The 19,217-nt window shown below is 40.8% G+C and overlaps 1 protein-coding gene across 4 annotated transcripts in view; it reads right to left on the bottom strand.

Annotated features, from left to right (window-relative positions):
- MACROD2 (mono-ADP ribosylhydrolase 2) overlaps positions 1 to 19,217 on the bottom strand; it is an 842,730-nt gene that overhangs the window by 8,708 nt on the left and 814,805 nt on the right. For all 4 annotated transcript variants that reach the window (XM_041474169.1, XM_041474167.1, XM_041474166.1 and 1 more), the window contains one exon: positions 1,432 to 1,515. In XM_041474169.1, coding sequence (XP_041330103.1) covers positions 1,432 to 1,515 — 84 coding nt within the window. The remainder of the gene's footprint in view (positions 1 to 1,431; positions 1,516 to 19,217) is intronic.

Genomic DNA, 19,217 nt, shown 5'->3' with positions numbered 1-19,217 from the left:
TAATAAAGAAAAGTTCATTATGCACACTTGCTTTTCCTGTGCTTGCAAACTTCTTTACAGGCCAGTATCTAATCAGTCACCCATTCAAATGCTGCAGCACAATCTGACATCAGAGAAAGGAAATCAGCATCAGATTCTTTGTGTAACTAATAGCAAGAACAATAAAATTGGTTTGTCTTTGAGATGTATAAAAGTGTCCCTTCAATTTATATTCTGCCAGTGTTGAGGAGGTTAAAGAAAGAGTTAAAAAACAACCTTTCAGTACAGAGAGGAGTCTATGCGTATAAAAGGAGGATTGTACACCCAATCCCAAACCCACTGCTGTCTGGGGCAGTAAAAAAGCCCCTCTGTGTAAAACCCAACAAAACCCTCTATGTAGCTCCGTTATGCTACAAGAGCTGAGCAAGATGGGTGAAAAAGGCTTCACCAAAGCCTAAGCACCAATATGCTGATTCCCACCATAATTTCTTTACACACAGGATGAGTCAAGGTCAATTATTTTTTGTTTACAAGGATGTTACACACTGCAGATTTGAGTAGCATCCTAGTACTCAGCCCTTGCTGGAATTTGCCACACAGATGGGTCATTGGCTCACCAAGATCAATGTTGGAGGAATATAATTTCCAAGTCAGGAATTGTGGGTTGATTACGTCCACAAACCTGACTGGGACTGCTGTTGGGTCAACTAAATTGTGGTTATTTTATTAACAGTAAAAGTCCTAGTGAGAGAACTGTGTGCATACTGAAGGAGGAGGAAAGGGAATCACAGCTGACTGAGAATGAGACTAACATACAAGTTCAGAGTGATTATACTGCCAAACACTTCCCCCTGCAGTTAGACCTCCAACCTCTTGGCCAATTCTGTATCAAGGTCAACATTACAGTGGGTCTAAAATATTACTTAGTTAAAAGACAGGCAGTGTAGAACGTACCAGCTGAACACATTAACCCAGTCAAATTAAAAAGCAGGGCTACAGTGCTGAAAGTTACTTGCACCAGACTCACAAGACAGTAGAGATGGTGTAAACTCCCAAAAAGACTCAGTTGAAGAGACTGTAAATATAACTAATTTTTTTTTAGGAGGAAGCATATTTACAAACTCCAGAAAGGCAATGCTAGGTATCAACTTCAGGATAATATACAGAGTAATAGAATGGTTCTGCTTGGAAAAGACTTTAAAGACCATGAAGTTGTACTCTCCTGCCTTGGGCAAGGACACCTTCCACCAGACCAGGTTCTTCCACACCCCCATGAGCCTGGCCTTGAACACTTCCAGGAATGGGGCATCCACAGCTCTCTGAACAACCTGTTTCACTGCCTCCCTACCCTCATAGTGAACAATTCCTTACTAATATCCAATCTAAACACTCTCTTTGTCAGATTACAGCCATTACCCTAAAAAATTAATTGAAAATAATAGAACAACATACCATCCTTATTTGAAACATCTGCTGCTTGACTTGCAAGGTCAATTTTCACAGGCTCCATGGAAGTTTCCTCTTGCTCTTGTATCCCTATAATATAAGCCAAAGAACGAGAAAAATCAATACTCACAGTACCAAATTAATATCTAATTCTCAGATTCTTCATGCCTGGCTCTTTTTTTTTCCTTCTGGCAAGCTCTTACCTTTGTAGACTCCACTGTTGTACAGTGGCACCCACTAGAGAAGAGGACAGAGGCTATAGGGAGAACATGGTTTGAAAATAATTGCCTGAATATTTTAGCAATTCAAACTCTTTTTAAACTGAGATTGTTAAAATCACATTGTGGTGTGTGTTTCTGCCTCCCCCCCGCCATTCTTTTCTCATCACTTTTAAAGAATCCCCTCTGCTCATAAAATGAAGTATATGATGGGGACTTAATCACAGTTATAAAGTTTCTATGGCCAGCAGAAAGAAAATAAATACAGTGAAGTGTTCAAATACACTGGGTAGCCAGACACAAACTAGAATATGAATGTGGGAAAATGCATTTTATCATTTTAACTCAATGTTTTTATCTCTTCTGCCTCAGGCTTGTCTGGACGCTTAGATTCAAATTCCTAACAATATTTGAAAAGGAAAAAAAAAGAATTTGCTGTTTTAGACAGAGTTCTACTATTCTGCCATTGGCTAAGAAGCCGATTTTTATTTACATTCCATCATGCTACTTCTCTGCTTCTGTGGCTGCTGTAAAACCTGTTGCACTCATGTGACTGAACTGTAGGATATCAGGGGATTGGTCACTAAGGGATCCAGGCATTTGGGTGGTATAATGAGACAGCAGAGTGTAGTAAGAACTCAGATATTTCAGAAACATTTCATTCATAAACTGAAATAATTTACCCTTTCAACAACACAGATAAAACCTTCACTGTCTCTCAAAAACCTTCTTCTTTCTCCTGTGGAATTCTAAAGCGGGGTTTTTAAGGCCACCAGAGTATACTACATTTATTTTGTCCATAAAAATGTATCTACTACGGAAAATTTCAGCCACATTTCCTTCTAATTTTATCTGCAAACCAATGGTATAATGGGGAATTTAATTTCCTCTCTGCTTGCTGTGATGGCCAATGTTATTTTCACTGGGAACTTCTGGCACACAACCTATAGAATCACAGAATCATAGAATCATCAAGGTAGGAAAAGACCTCTAAGACAGAGTCCCACTGTTAACCCAAGACTGCTAAGTACACCACAAAATCATGTCCTCAAGTACCACATCCACTCACCTTCTGAACATTTCCAGGGCTGGGGATTCCACTTCTTCCCTGGGCAGCCTATTCCAATGCCTGACCTACAGTCCTACCAAGCTTGGGGGGTGGATGAATTTACAGTGATAGAAATGTTACTTATCATTTTAACAGACCTTACTTCTCATGCAGAAACTTTTCAGTGGATCATCATATCAGCAGCTTCACCTCTCCCTCACTGGTTTAAAATCATCTCCCCAGACAAAATGCCTGTAAACATCTGTGACTAAGAATGGTGCACATCTGCCTGAAATGGCCCCTTTGTGGGTGCATCAAGCTCCAGATGCTTCTCCAGGGAATTCATGAGAGTGAATGAGGTTGTCTCCTGTGGTTTTTTATGTACCAGCATCCCCAAAATTTCCCAGTGTTACCCACCTGTCTTTTTGTCTCATACAAAAGATAAACCCAGGTGACCCTACACGAATAATATGTATATGTCAGGAATTTGTCAAGTACAAGACTGAACAGATGTTTCAAAATCCCTGCCTGACTTCTCCTGGCAAAATCAATGTCAAATTTGAGGGACCATGAAAACACTGATTAATGAAGGAAGATATACAGACATTCTGATTGTGATACATTTTGATTATCTGAGGGAAGCAGCTCTATGAAGAATAAATTTTTGAAAAATCTCAGAATAATCAGGTGGGCTGGGAGGAAGCTGAAGAACCATTTAGTTCCAATCCCGCTTCCATGGGCAGGGACACCTTCCACTGGACCAGGTTGCTCCAAGCCACATCCAACCCAGACTTGAACACTTCAAGGGATGGGGCAATGACAGCTTCACAAGGCAATATGTGCCAGGGCCTCATCACCCTCTGAGTAAAGAATTTCCTCCTAATATCCAATCTTAAATGTACTCTTTCACGTTAAAAACATTCCCCTTTGTCCTGTTGACTGTCTCTACATGAGCGCAGCCTGCAGTGGATGCAGCTCTACCCACCAAGACACCCTGCTGTCTGATGTAGGTATTTGGGATATCTGCTAAACACCATCATGCTCTGACTGGCGGCTGCTGCCTCTGAATCTGACTTTACCCTGCTGTCTGATGTAGGTATTTGGGATATCTGCTAAACACCAGCATGCTCTGACTGGCTGCTGCCTCTGAATCTGACTTTGACTCCTCTAAACCACCATGTATTAACCAAATAAAGGAGATATGATACGACAGGTCATGACTGGCCTCCCAGTTTCTCCTCTTGTCACTGCCTGAAGATGAGCACATAAAGTTCCCAGGCCTTATCACAAGAACTTTAACTAGCCAGCATGCCTGGCTTTACCACACTGCTGAAAGGTTTTTCGCTTTCCATTTCAGAAATCTCTCATGCAGCTGACAGGTGCAAAGGTTTATTAGCACAGTGCTAAGTGATGATAGAGGCTAATGAAAGACACATGTGCATGTGTAAATTTATGCACGTTTGCTTAGTTCCAGTTGTCTTCCATTTGCAGTGATAACATCAGACATGGGATGGGGGGTGGTAAGCCTAGAAAGAGGCTAGGAAGAGTAACAACAGCATCAACAGATCTGCAAAATTTTTTGCAGAGGTTCAGAATCATAAATACTGTCAGAAGAGTTGCTTTTGTTCCACTTTTTTACCTTCTTTCCATGTCTGAAACTCTGATTCCCCATCATTTCTAGGAGGGGATTGTTGCAGTATCAGTGTTTTTTACACTGGGAGTTTATTGTTGGATATTGTCAGCAAGAAAATTATAGTGGGAAACAGTGTTCAGGGGCAAACTAGGCAGAAGATATTCTAAACTTTTACTAAGTTGAGCACCACCGCAAATCTTGGGAGGAGGTTTTCACCATTTACCATCTCATTTTTTTGGGAAGATTTACAAATTCAGTTAATATAAATTTAATTTCTTCCTTCATTATTACTATGGGATGGACACAGGAACCTTCACTATACTGCCATGCATGTGGAAAGGGTATTATCCAAAATAGCTCCCCTGCTGTGCAGTCAATTCAAGTTCACTCTGAGATCAGCCCAATTCACATAAACAGCAGAATTTGATCAATACCAGAAACTGCCTTGACAAGCAATTTATTCATGAGGCCTTTCCCTCGATTTAATTCTTTCAGGTTAAAGCACAAACAAGCAAAGGGTTTCAGGTCTCCATGCAGGAGCTGAGGGCTCCTGAAGGGGAGTGAGCCCGGGAGATACTGCTTTCAATATCAATTCCCATTTCCAATTGTGCTCCTGCCAGAGTTCATTACCTGAACCCTTTGCCAACTGGTTACACAACCAGCCCAGCACTAAGAAACAATGGGCTGCTGGCACGGGCAAGCAGGGCTCCCAGCCTTTTCCAATGCATAAGACAAGTATATACCAGGAAGACAGAAATCTCTGTACACTTATTTAAACTCTTCTTTTTTTACCTTAATAGTCACTTGCTCTGTGTGCTTACAGTTAATACGCCATTTTCTCTAGAGATTATTTTTCTCCCCTCTAAAATCATGTACTGTTTACAAGACTAACATGAAGCTGTTGTGGTAGCTCTTGGTACCTTAGCATTGCTTTTAAAATTGTTCAAATTTAGATGTTAGGCATCTGTTTTACAAATCCCCAATAAATTCTAACAAGTAAAAAGCGTAACCCGTATCTTCCTCATCATCCTTTACTTCTCCTTTTGTACCAGGTTTGCATCTATTTCAAGCAACAAAAACCTGCAGCAGTGCAGGATCAGAAGCTGTAGCAACGCAAGAACTCAGTTTCTGCTCTGAGCTGCCTACTTTAAGGACACTTATTTCTCTTTGACGAGTCTCAAAGGGGGTTCTCCTGGCAGAGCCTTCGAGACCAGCCTTGGCATTGGGTGGGTCAGGGATGTCAAGTGGGCTGTGAACCAGGAACCTGGGTTCCTGCTATTAGTTTCTAGCTTGTTAATAATGCCAGAGACCCCCCTTTAAGACAAACAGAAGAACCAGTTTCATGTGTAAATTAGTTCTGTCAGTGCAATCACATACTCCATGGTAACTTAAATCTTTTAAAAGTCCCCAATTATAGAAGTCTTGTAATAAGCAGGAAGTCCTAAGATCATTCTGAATATTTGAGGGAGAAAAGAGTTGTCAATACTACAACAATCCTGAAAACGACTATTTTTACAGGCAAAATGGCAATGCCATTATTCCCACAGCTAACCTGCTCCAGAATTCTGGGTGTTGCTGCAGGAATTCAAATAAAATACTATCCTGCCCACAGACAATGTGAAACCTGCAGAAATTCATTAGCTGTAAATTATTCATAAAGGAGTTGCTTCTACATGTGCTATATACTTTGAAAAAATCACCTCTGTCATTATGCAAGAGGAAAACCATGTTAGAGCTATAGTGAACAATCCAGATTTCTCCAATTCATACCCACTGTTGTTTTGAGTTTAGCTGTAAATATGCTTCCCCTAATCATGAGACTCTGAGAGAGTCAGGCATGTTAAAAAAGAATAAATCCAAATTTCTCTGTTTAAAATTGGAACACACCATTTTTCGTCTGCAGTAACAAAAACAAACCAAACCAAAAAAAAACCCCAAAAACAGACAAAGCTCTTCTGACCAACAGTTGCATTATCTTATCTGTCAAAACCACTTCCCATTTCTTTGCTCTGTGAATAGCCAGAGTTATTTTTTTCCTTCTTTCCAGTCATTTCATTGTAGCACTTTGCTAATGTGACTGTCAAGCCTTCACATACTTTGTTTACTGCTGTATTTTAGTAACATTACAAATGCTGCCTCATTTAGAAACAGAAGCTGTCTGTGATACAAGGATTCTGTTTGACTCCTGTTTGATATCCACCTGGGGTGACTGACCCTTTTAATCAGACTGGATTCTACCACATCAAATATTTGTGCTGTCTTCTTGTACGGCTTTACAGGTATAAGCACCCAACCTGCTGCTCTTGGGACACTAAGAGAAAAACCAGCAATCCTTTTCCATCTGTACTTCATTACGTTTGAGCTGGAGGGCAGCTTTCTCCCTTGTTGCCCTTCTGCAATGTGCAGGTCAGGACTGACAGCTCTGAATCTGCAGGAATGGCACTGTCACCACCGTGCCTCTTGCTATTCAGCCTAGCTCAGTAAATAACAAACAACTCTATCTGTTATATCAGGAATATTACACCTTGAACAACCACCACCCTCTCCCCAGCAATTATGCTCCAGAGAGATGAAAGAAAACTCCAGGATGCAGATTTCAAAGGAGAGTGTGCTGGTTAAGGTACCAGCTTTGCTGGGCTTTTCAAAGCAGTGAGTGAGCATCATTCTGGATTTGTGCTGCAGCCCCTTCATTGTCAATTGGAGTGTTTACCCTCCTTTTTGGCATTTTGGCTTTGTGAGTAACAAAGAGCGATGAATCTCCCTTTCCCTCCAGTGCAGCGTGTGTCAGCTCAGCTCTCTGTGTTTGTGCACACAACTGTACCTAAAGGCATCATGCTGCTCCCAGCCACTGTTATTCCCAGCTCAAGCTGAACGGCAATTTTTAAAAAATGCAATGTAGAAGTGTCTAAGATCTGTTTATCCCTATCCCCTTCCAGCCTTTTACTAAACATACTCTTAGTAAAATCCCTTTGTGCCCACCATGCTCCAAAGGTGGGAATGGGAGGCTAGTGAGGATTGTCGCTCAGCAATACCATCCATAAGAGCCATAAAAATTTGGCACATCTAGAATCACTCATGTCACAGAATCACGTTGTGTATTTTGTCTCTCTCTAAAACCAGGATAAACCTGCACACAGCAGGCTCTTGATGAATGCAAGGTACGTTGTTTTAAGAAAAGTCTTTTTGATAGTTTTTTTCCTTCTTCTGGAAAATGTGTAAAAGGCCATGTCATTGTTTTCCAGATGCTCTTTTTGTGAAACCTCTCACCAGAGAAGAAGCCTGCAGCATAGAATGTTTGAAATGGAGCACCCAGAAAATTTAATCTCATCCCTCAATTGCTGGCTGTTAACACAACTAAAATGTTGCCTGGTTGTGATCAAGCTAGTAGATCGCATGTCCTGAATGGCTTCCAAAGCACTTATGCTCCATCCGTGCCTACAAATAAGGCAGATAGCATGCTCAGTAGCATTATGACAAGTGAAGGGAACAGAAATGGTATGACTATTCACCTCTCTTTCCCATTGTGTCTTTTTTTTCCCTGCTGTTTCTGAAACTCATGAGTGATTTGGTTCAGTTCCTGATCACTACCTGCCTCATCCTAAAAACTGTGTAGATATGAGGAATTAGAGCCCTAGGGGACCCTTTCATGTAATGCTCAGAACATCTACATATTTCCTAGGGCACACCTTTTACCAGAGGGAATGGTGGTGGGCATTCAGAAATATCTTCTGAATTCCACGGCCATATGAGCCCGTTGAAAGACAGCTGCCTGCCAGAATGATATCTGCACCTCTACTCCCATCACAGTATCACCGTTCTCCACACACTCACAAGGCTCATCACCACACACCTGGCAGCACAACAGTTCTCTCCAGCACTTTTAGTTCCTCTCTGCACCATTAATCTGTGGTGAGGACTCCTGGCCTAATTTTGATGAACCAGTGTGGGAGCCCAAATGCTTTACTAGGACTTTCTTTCACTTCGGTCCACCCACTAAAAACCAGAACAACTTAATAGCCTGTGCTGCCATCAGAATCACATACTCTGCCTCTATTCCTTTTCAATCTTGTATTCCCTGTATTTTCTGAGCACTTCAAATGATCTTGAGAAAACTGCAGAAAAGCAGACTCTGATAGCAAAGAGATCCTGGATCTCCTAAGCAGGAGAGATTTGTCAGGATGTGACACTGTTTCAAAAAAAAGGGAAAGAAACTTTCAATTTTGTTCCAAAGTAATAACTCCAAACATAAAGGAGACTGATCCAGTCCTCAGCTTTGAGCAGCAGGGCAAGAACCAGATGGGTACCTGTAGTGAACAGAAACAATATTTATAACAGAAATTATAAGGAAAAGATGGGGAAGAAGAGGGGGAGAACCTCAGAGAACCTCAAAGCACTCAAGAGCTGAAAGTTATAAGAGTTCCTCTCAGAGAAGCACCCTCACCTTTCATGGAGAACCCACTCCATCCACACAGGGGAAAAGGAGGCTTTGCCCAAGCTTATGATAATGTACCTTTGGGGCTTCTCATCCTTCTGGCTTGCAACCACTTATTTCTGAGGCCACTGCTTCTGAAAGAGGTTACTGCTGAGCAAAACAGTAACCTTAGAAAATATTCTATTCAATTCCTTTTCAAGGAGACTATTTCCAAAATTATGAAGAATGAGCTTCAAAGTAACAGCAGACAGCACCTGAGGGTGTATGGATCTAATTGAAACAGAGTAACAATATACAATGTGGGAGAAAGATTCTTCCCTGATATTTATCCAGAGACTCCAACCTAAATTTTGCAGCTTAAAATAGAACACAATATTTACAACAAGGAGAGGCACATGAAGTTGAACAAAGTTCTGCTAATAGATGGAACAGGAAGAAAGAGGTACACTGTAATTCTCAAATCTTTTGTGATGTAAGGATACCACAGCCAGCATGCAAAGTAAAAATTAATTATAAAATCCCAAAACAAATAAAACCCACCACAATCCTCAATGAAATTTGGATAACCATACTTGACTGAAACATCGTGCTATTTGGAAAGAGCACTTCCCTTTCTGAAGGCTCATCAGCTCCTGCCCAAGTACGCTGTTTTAATTTTAGAAAACTTTTTGCTTCCTGAAACCAAGGTGATGATCATATCATAGAATCACAGAATCACAAAATTGGAGGAAACATTCAAGATTATCTAGCCAAACCCTCAACCCAGCACCACAATAAGCATCCCTAAACTGTATCCCTAAGTGCCACATCCAGATGTCTCTTGAGTGCTTCCAGAGGCGGTGATTCCATCACATTGGGCAACTTACTCCAATGCCAAAGCATTCTTCCAGTGTTTATTTTTTTTTTTTCCCCTAGTATCTAATCTTCTCCTCCCCTGGCACAGCCCTAGGCCATTTCCTCTCACCCTTTCACTTGAGACATGGCAGAAGAGACCAAGACCTACCCCACTACATCCTTGTTATCCACATATACACTAGTAAAGACCTATTACTCCTTTTCCCATATCTGTGCATGAAAGCCCCGTAATTTCAAAGTTATAATAATTTGGAGGGAAGGAGACCATATTCTCCATTCCCAGGGAGGTTCCCACTTTCCTTGGCAAACACCTGTCTTTCAAACTGAGACAGAAAGGTACTATTGTTTGGTTGTTTTTTTTTTTTTTTTTTTTTTTTTTTTTTTAAGCAGAACCCTGTTCCAGTTCCTTCAGAGCCAAAATTTTACAATCAGCTTTAACTATATGGTGATAAACACAAATTTGCTCTAAAGGACTCATGTTGCTACTGAGTTCCTTACCAGTTCAAGTTCTCAGGACTGTTTTTTTTCAGATCTTGATGGTGACTCTTCAAAACAGAACAGGTGTTTAAATAAAAGACACACATGGGCACACTATTGTGTACATATCTGTGTTCAAGGGCAGTAAACTATTTTTCATAAATAAATGGCTGGGAGTTGTTTTCCCTCTGTAAAGAAAGGAATAGCAAAGAGATGGATATGTTACCCAAGGTGGTATTTCCCACCCTGCTCTGAAAATGCCTGTGGAGAGAAGCCAAGGCTGAAACCTGGCTTTTGGAGATCTGTGTAGCTTTCACTGTCAGAGAATATCATAAATGCTGATGGCTGCCCTGCTTTCTCCTCTGAAAGCATGGCATCCTTCTTCACAGCAGTGAGCTACCCTCAGAGGAATGGGAGGGAAACCAAACATACTGAGAATGTGTATTACCTCCTAAGCATGGATGCCATTTTTAATTTCTTCTGATAACTGGATGAATATAAGAACAAAAATTTTATAGCAGTGACATGGAGTAAGATATTTCCCCAGCAAATAACAGGAGTAAATGAGAGGAAAGGTTGCTCTAACCCTCAGGTGCTCTATGCCAGCAGGGAATAATCACACCCTCTTCTGAATAGAGACTGTATATAAGTAAGGCATGTGAAGACCTAAATCATGAGTAGTGATTTGAACCCCAAATCAAGTGTGGTGAGGCACTGGCACAAGCTGCCCAGAGAAGCTGTGGATGACCTGGAAGTGTTCAGCGTCAGGTTGGATGGAGCTCTTAGCAACCCGGTCATCTGGAAGGTGTCCCTGCCCATGACAGGGGGATGGAAACGAAAGAGTTCTTCAAGTCCCTTCCAACCCAAAATACTGTATGATAACAGCAGTGCCAGATGTAATCCCATGCCAATATTCCCAAACTGAGACAAGCCTAAAAGAATAACCTCCACACTATGTCAAGCAACTCAGCTGCATGGTGGCAATCATGCTCTTCCACCCATTTCAGTGGCAGCTCTTAAGAATCAGATTTCTTGGGGACCAAGGAAGGTGCATAGCCAGGCAGTGACAGCATAACTGGTGTTTAACACCTGAAAAATCTACCTGCCCTCCTGACACTCATCTCCTAGCATAAAGCCAAGAGTATTTCCAAAAGCACAATGGAGAAGATAACTCCTGTAGTTTGCTTTAGAATAAAGAAATCCATCAGCTTGGGTGTTAACATTTGTACCACAGGAGAGTGGTTGATAGACTTAGCCAGTATTTCCTGGCAAGGCTAGAGACTGGATTTAGATTGTCACATTCGTGACAATCTATTTTGCTATTTGCTTATTTGCTCTGTTTCTTGAAGAAAACTTTAGGACCAAATTCAAAATTACCACCGTGGAACAGAAACATTTTGCCCACAACAGTGCTTCCAGAACACCAATTTAGTAGGTAAGGAAAGGTGTCAGTGCTGCCAGCTGCATGCTTGCTTCTTTTTCTTGCCATGTTTTCTAATATTGTAAATGCTCTTTCTGGCTCACTGTGGGAAACAACACTAATATGCATCACAGGCTGTGAGATAAAACATGCAGTGCTATTGCTGCGTTTGATTTATCTATCATTTATATCAGCTCTCAGTAAAAAATACATAAAGCTGCAGATTTTTTCCTCTAAACTTTCTCACCTTTCATTCTTTGTTTGGTTCATAAATTCTAGGGTCTAACAAAGACCTTATATCAGAGACAGGAATTTACATTTAGATAACATAATGCAAAGAATACTAACAACCATCATCCTCCCTCTCTAGTGACAGTTCCAGAGCACTGCCCAACTGACCTCAGATTTGTAAAACAGGAATCTGACCTATTTGCTTGAAACTGAATATTTCTTTCTCCTTCTCCAGTTAAGAGAAACATAACATAGTTAGGATTTTTTTTTTAAATGAGTATTTGTTTGTGTCCTGTCCCTCCCCACTTTTTCTTGATTTTATAGAGTCTCACTCACTGTGCTTGTGCTGAATTAGTCTCTAGTCATGGAGATTGCTCCAGTTTGTTGTCTGAAAAAACAACCTAAGCACAGCAGTAACTGCAAGAGAAAGGCCACTGTGTTTTTCACTGTCACCTAAAAAAGCAATTAGCAGACACCACCAAGAACAGCTTTCTGATTGCAGGACACTTAAGAGAGGCAGCTTTTCTTCTTCTCCAACCCTATGCAAGGACTCAGTAGTAGTAGGTAGGCAAAAAGCTAGTAATGTGCATCAGAACTACAATAAATTGCTATGGAGAAGTCTTCAGTCAGGTTCATCAGCTCTGACATCTATCATTGCTCTCACCCAGGTCCAGTGATTTATGAGATTTTCTGCTCAGTTTAGGTGCAGGAGGCATGTACAGTGGGTTTCTTCATCTCCCAAAGCACTTCATTCCAAACAACACTTGCCCTTACACAGCCTCATTCCCACTGTTTGAAGAAGTCCACCCTGCTGTTACTGGTCACTCTGGAAACTTTACAAGCAGGAGAACAAGGGATCAGAAATTTACACAAGGTTTCACATACCTCAGACACTTATTTGTTTCAAAAGACAGTAAATTCAAACAGCAAGTTAGACCAAGGCTGGCTTCTGTCTAAATCATTACTGTGACATTAGGTAAAAACTGGAGCAACTTTTTTTTGAAAGCTGAGGTATGTTTTTCCTCAACCATCCTGCCTTCACTCCATATTATTGAAAATTTCTCAAAGTTCTGTTATACCTCAAGGTACCAAATAGAAACTGGAGGCCAAAACCATATAACACAGAGTCTGAACAAAAGTCTTTAAGAAAAAAAAGAGGGGGGAAAAGAGGAGGACAAATGTCTCCGTGTGTTTCTTATCAGAGAATACACTTTCAAAAAAATGCAGTATTTTTCCCTTTAGCACTGGAAATCATATCCCCTCTATCCATCAAACTATCTTTTAACATAGAGGTTGTTCCAGATGCCAGCACACTCAGGTCAGCATCTTCAACAATAGCTGACTAACATTAGGAGCACTTTATAAGGAGTTCAGATCCCTTTTTTCAAAAGCTTCAGCAGCTTCCAGCAGCTCCATCTGGCTTCAAAGGGGGCTCACTTCATAAAGTGTTTTGGATGTGCTCAGCATTTTTGAAATTCAGGGCACCTATTTTGAATCCTAAACATGGACTTCAAAAATCCATGCCAATTCTCACTGCACTAAGGATAACAGCACCTCTTTAATCTGTGCTTAGAAAGCTAAGTCACATTATAACCAACAACCTGGCTTTTCCATTCTTTTTCCCCCAACAGAATTTGTAGAACTCCTAATAAAACAGGTGTCTATCATGAAATCCAGCAGACTTGAGCCAAAAAAGATAACTATAATTTTCCTTGAAACTAGTCAGTAACTAGTCAGTAACCTCCTCAAATCCTCTTCGGAACTGATGAGCTCTTTCCTTACAAAGAGCTGTCCTGAAGGCCAGCCAGAAAATAGCAGCTAGGGCTGTGGGATACTCAGAAATACCACAGGACATAGAAAAGTACTGAATTCCAGGCTGGCATGTTGGAGTACTCAGCCCTTCCTGGAATGCCAGCTCCCTCCTGTGGGGTGCCAGAAAACATAAGGGCTTGTATTTGCAATCTTAGCACCAAAATCAAGACCTCTACCAATTAAACCAGAAGAGAATAATTGTACTAGCAGCTGAGAGTGGCAAACTTCTGTCCTGCTAAAGCAGGATGACACACACACACTAAAAACACTTCCTCAAGCTAAATTCTTCAGATTGCTGGATTTGGACTCTGCTTTACAATTTATTCATAATAAGACCTTCTTAGCTTAAGAACTTGCAGATGCCTAGAGCCTTTCCATTATATGTCTTTCAAGTATTTTGAGCTTAGGAATAAAAACCAAAAACCTTGGTGGTTCCAGCCTTGTGTCAAAAAGCAGCAATATTTCTCCTCTTCTTCTTGAATACCCACAGCTGGAGGGTAATAGAGAGCTTTTGCCAGCACACAGCACAAGGGTAAGAATCAGAGGTAGCAGGGGTAGCTCTCTACAAATGTGCACATGGCCCAGGTCTGCAAGAATTTGCACTGGTGTAAGGATTGTCACTGCCCACAGTCTCCACAAACACCTTGGCAACTCTTACTTTCATGGGAACTACTGAAGCTTTCAAAAGAATGCAGAAGTGCTAATCTCCTGAATGCAAGTGACTTCAGCCCTGACAGACATTTCCTCAGAGTCACAGATAAAACTGAAGGATTAAGCCATAAAGGATTAGGAGAGGTGTCACCCAGAATTAAGTCACTGGCCTTGAATCTTGGTTTTGTTGGGCACTGAAAATAGCAAATTTCACCATCTTAAAAACAAGCTTTATTGTATTTCTTTAAATATATATAAATATATTTCAGATATATATCTTGATTTCCTGAGTAGGCTTAAAAATCTAGATGGCTCATAGTTGTACAGTTTCCATTTTTTACTACACTTCAGTTCACTAAAATACATCAATCTGACAATCTGAAGAGGCCAAACAAATTTCTTTCACAACTGCACTGGATGCTTATATATCTAAGAAAATACAGGAAATAAACACCTTGCATGGCTCTCTTCACATAGAACCTATTTTAAACGATACAGACCCTAAAGGGGAAGGGTCTGTTAGACAGAAAACTGGTCTTTGCCTAGAAAGTTTATAGATCATAGCAAAATCTAGGTCTTCCCAACTTAGCTGCCCAGTTATTTTGATGTAAGCACCAAAAAGAGGGCCATACATGAGATGTGCTTTAAGTCCAAAAAGTCTGTGGCATTTCACTTAACAGGTGTAGAGATTATTTGGGGTGGTAGGGAAGAAATAAGCCTTGTACCTTAAAGGAGTGTTTCAAGTCACCCTGGATATCTGTGACAATGTTGAGAACTGATTGAAAATCTTATGAGGGACCCAAGCACTGATCCTCAGGCTGATAAAACCTGCCATAATTCGGAAGTATTGTGCCTAGCTCAGGCTGGAAACTGGCACAAGCCCTGCCACTGTGGCATTCTGCAGGCAGGGGGTGGTCCTGCTGTACAGGGAACCCACTGCAAAGGTACATGTGTAGTCCATGAAAATATTTCTAATAAAACCTTCTCCTGATTCAAATTATGCTTTGTTTTTCCTGGTTTAAAAGAACAGTATAATGGAAACGTCATGTTTTCAGAGAGTCATACAAATGTACAAATGTATCCTGTGAAGCCCAATGTTTCCAGAGAAATGTTGCTGGCTCTTGCCAAAACTATAAACTAAAGCTACCAGATTGCTGTTCAAAAATTAAAAGTGAACCCCCCCTCAATTTAGAAGAACGTGGGTATTTTTCAATTTTGTCAGACATTTTCACTGTTTCTGATTACCCAGCAGGAAGCATTTAAGAATGTGTTTACTGGTCATTCATGACACAAGTACTTCTGGTAGAGGCAAGCAAGCTATTTTTTAAGCAGCAGAGCTGGAGGAAGCCAGTTGGTCACAGAGAAGCCATGTGAAAGACAGTGGTGCCACTGTGTTGGCAGTCCATGAAAGGGATGCCTCATTTAGGCTGATGAGCATGCAAAATCATGGAATTTAGGCTGTGCATTCCTTGGATAAAGAAAACTGTGAAGGGCACTTTGCATGGTATTTCCAGTTTAAGTTTAGAGACTGGACTATGCAGCAGTAATCATTAATGATAGTAAAAGTCTTAATTAATATTAATAGTACTAACAGGTAAAAAGATCCTGCTTATCCTTCTGTATATTTCCTATCAGAAAAATTCTTCACTTAAGTCTCATTTCCTTAACAGAGAGCAATTCATACTCTAAGAGAAAACTTAACAGTGTAACCATTAATGTACAATAGAAAGTATAATGAAAATGAACCCAAATTTAAGTTCTCTAAATTCAGTTTATCTACTCTTCATCTCATGGCATATTTACTATAGCAAGCCTAAAAGTTTAGATCCATTTTATTTCTGCCTGTCCTCCGATTTACAAACCCTGAATTAATGCAGCTCTTTTCACAGCCCACATGTGGAAGAACTGTCCAAATAGCTGAAGGAAAGGATAAGAACTGGATCACATGCCATGGATCACATTCTGTGCACAGAATGGCTTCCCCAGAGTAAGCCTATGTAGCAATGCTTTTTGACATTCATCATCACAGTCCAGTCCTTGGATCACTGGTGTTGTGGCCATGTGAAAACAGGTTTCCACTGACAGAGCAATGGTTATAACAAAAGGCCATCCCTCCCAAGGGGAGCACAGCAGTGATTTGAATATCAGGCCTCAAAAAGGTAGCTTTATTTCAAAAATTTTGTCAAGGGCTGCTAGTGGGCCAATCAGTTTCAGTGTGTGATGGTTTACAGCAACAAAACTGTGAAGTCTCCAGAAACTAGAAATCTGTGAAATGTGGGGAAAAGAGCTGCCTTCTTGCCAAAACAAAATTCCTGGTTATATAGAGTATTGGATCAAAGGCAAAGTATTTTGCAGAAACACAGCATTATCACAAACCTCATCACCAAGGCTTTGGGGATGCTGGGTGACAGTCCCTCTTGTGTCCTCAGCCACACTGGTTGAGCACAGCCAAGGCTGGACCAGCCCCCTTGCCCCTTCATCCAGCTTTCCTCTGGACATACCCTCCAAATTCTGATTTATTCCATGTTACCAGCAGCAGGGGTGTTCAGTGAACAACTGGGGAGCCCCTGCTGCTCTGGGCAATGCCTCCTCAGCAGCTCCCAGCAGCAGGGCAGGAAGAGGAAAATCGAGATGTCAATTCCAAAGCGTGCCCAGAAATTTGTACCTGCAGTAGCTGCTCTCAAAGGTTTAGAGCTCACCTCTTCTTTCCAAAAGCCTGCAGAAGACCCAGTTACCTGAAGCTCTTGGACAGCACAGGGATACAGACAGCATGAAGCAGCTTCAAGCTTTCTGCCTATGTGTCCTTTGGGTCCTGGGCTCATAGAATCATAGAATAGTTTGGGAAGGGATCTTAAAGATCATCTAGTTCTGCCGTAAGTTTTTGCCCAAAGATTTTTTCACCTCCCAGGCAATTAAGAGAAGGTGCAAAATACCAGAGAAATGGCATTTCCTAGTGATTCTGATAAACAAAGTATATAACCAGCTACTTTAAAAGCAGGCTTTGAAATGCCACGGGCTTGCTTTGTTCTAAGCACAGTCCCAGGGAGAATGTCAGGTCGCATAACTCATTTGTTATCTTTATACAGAGGGGCTCCACTAAGCGCCAGCCATCATAAAAATACTAACATTCCTTTTAGTGAAAAACAAATAAAAAAGAAAAATGCAACAACTCGCTTAAAAGGAAGCCAATTAGCACTTCAAAGATTGCCACATGATCTGTAAACAGGGATCTTAATACACCGGGGAGCTGTGCTCCTCTTCAGCCACAGCCTGAGTTATGAAAATGGAGGGAGCACCATTACAGAGATAACACTCCCCCATGACACAAACCCACACTGTGCATTCATTTAGACACATCTTTGCATTTTATTTCCCTCAGTGGCTTAAAAATCAGAATAGCATGTGAAGAGCATTTTAATCTAGCCTTAGATAAGGAACTTTCCTCCTCTGGGCAGTGAGCACACAGCAGCAACAACTTTATGTACAACATGAAGGAATGTGTCAGGGAGAAAACTGCAGTAATTGAGGTCACATCCTCTGTGACTGCAAGGAAGCCCCCTCCCACATTTTCCCACATCATCCATGGACATTTCCATGTATACACAGCTAAGCATTTTAATGATATACAAATATTTATCTCCTGAGCAGATAAACTAGTAGGCATTTAATTCTACTGATGCAAACACCTGATGGCTGGATGCTCTCATCTACCTGTAAATGCAAGACACCAGCCACTGAATTAAATTATGTGGTAAAAGTATGTGACAGTTATCTCTGAGATATTTGGAATCCCACACAAAATCTGTGCTTCACATGATTAAGCAGCTAGCTCTCATGTTTTATAGGGAGGAAGGGAGGGAAGAAGGGAAAAAAGTTGTGCTTTAGTGTTTTTATTTTAAATCTCATTTGCAGCTGTACAGTTACAGCTTACAGATTAATAATAAAAGAGTATATGTGACAATGCAGAAACAAATGATGTTCAATGTCAAACAGAAAGCAAGATGTAAATATATTTTTCTGTTCATTAACCAGGCTTTCATTTCAACTGCTCAGATCTTGTAAATAAAGCTTACAAGCTAGTTCCAAGCAAGTGTGGGAATGGTAAATTTAGAGACCACGAGAAAAACAACCAAACCAAAACAAAACAAAAAAAATCCCAAATCCTAAATAAAACACCTTAACGGTTTCCTAGTACTGGTTAGCGAATTATATTTGCCATTTTTTATTCAGGGATCTAAACAGATTAAAACAGGTTAAAGGAACTGGCCCAAGGGTAAGAGCTCTCTGGATAGTATTCAGGAACTGGCCCAAGGGTAAGAGCTCTCTGGATAGTACCAGACATCAGCTGGTGTCAACCACTGCCAAAAAACAAAGAGCATCCCTGAATGTTCTGAAAGACAAGAAGAGGTTGGGCAGAAGGATGTATGGATAAGAGGAAAGAGGGGGGGAAATAAAAAAAAAAAAAAAAAAAAAAAAAAAAAAAAAAGAAAAAAAGAATCCCAAACCCTAAATAAAACACCTTAACAGTTTCCTAGTACTGGTTAGCTAATTATATTTGCCATTTTTTATTCAGGGGATCTAAACAGATTAAAACAGGTTAAAAACAACTGTATTCAGGAACTGGCCCAAGGGTAAGAGCTCTCTGGATAGTACCAGACATCAGCTGGTGTCAACCACTGCCAAAAAACAAAGAGCATCCCTGAATGTTCTGAAAGACAAGAAGAGGTTGGGCAGAAGGATGTATGGATAAGAGGACAGACAGACAGAAGGAAGAGAAAGAAAAAAAACCAAACAACTAGATAACACTAAATAACATTCTCCTGCACCTATGATTTGCCTCTAAGGATTTGCTTTCCAAGCACTTTATTGGAAAACTTATCTTCTGGGGGGCAAATAAGGGGGCCTGAAAAGCCTTAGGTTAATTAAGCATTGTTGAGACGTGCTTGATGAGATAGGGAAATACAAAGCTTTTGAAAGTGAAAAATCTCCAACCATCTGGTAGTAGCATTGAGAAA

The sequence above is a fragment of the Pyrgilauda ruficollis genome, unplaced genomic scaffold (genome assembly GCF_017590135.1).
Source record: "Pyrgilauda ruficollis isolate IOZ18807 unplaced genomic scaffold, ASM1759013v1 scaffold31, whole genome shotgun sequence".
Classification (NCBI taxonomy): domain Eukaryota; kingdom Metazoa; phylum Chordata; class Aves; order Passeriformes; family Passeridae; genus Pyrgilauda; species Pyrgilauda ruficollis.
This window is presented reverse-complemented; position numbering and strand designations above follow the sequence as displayed.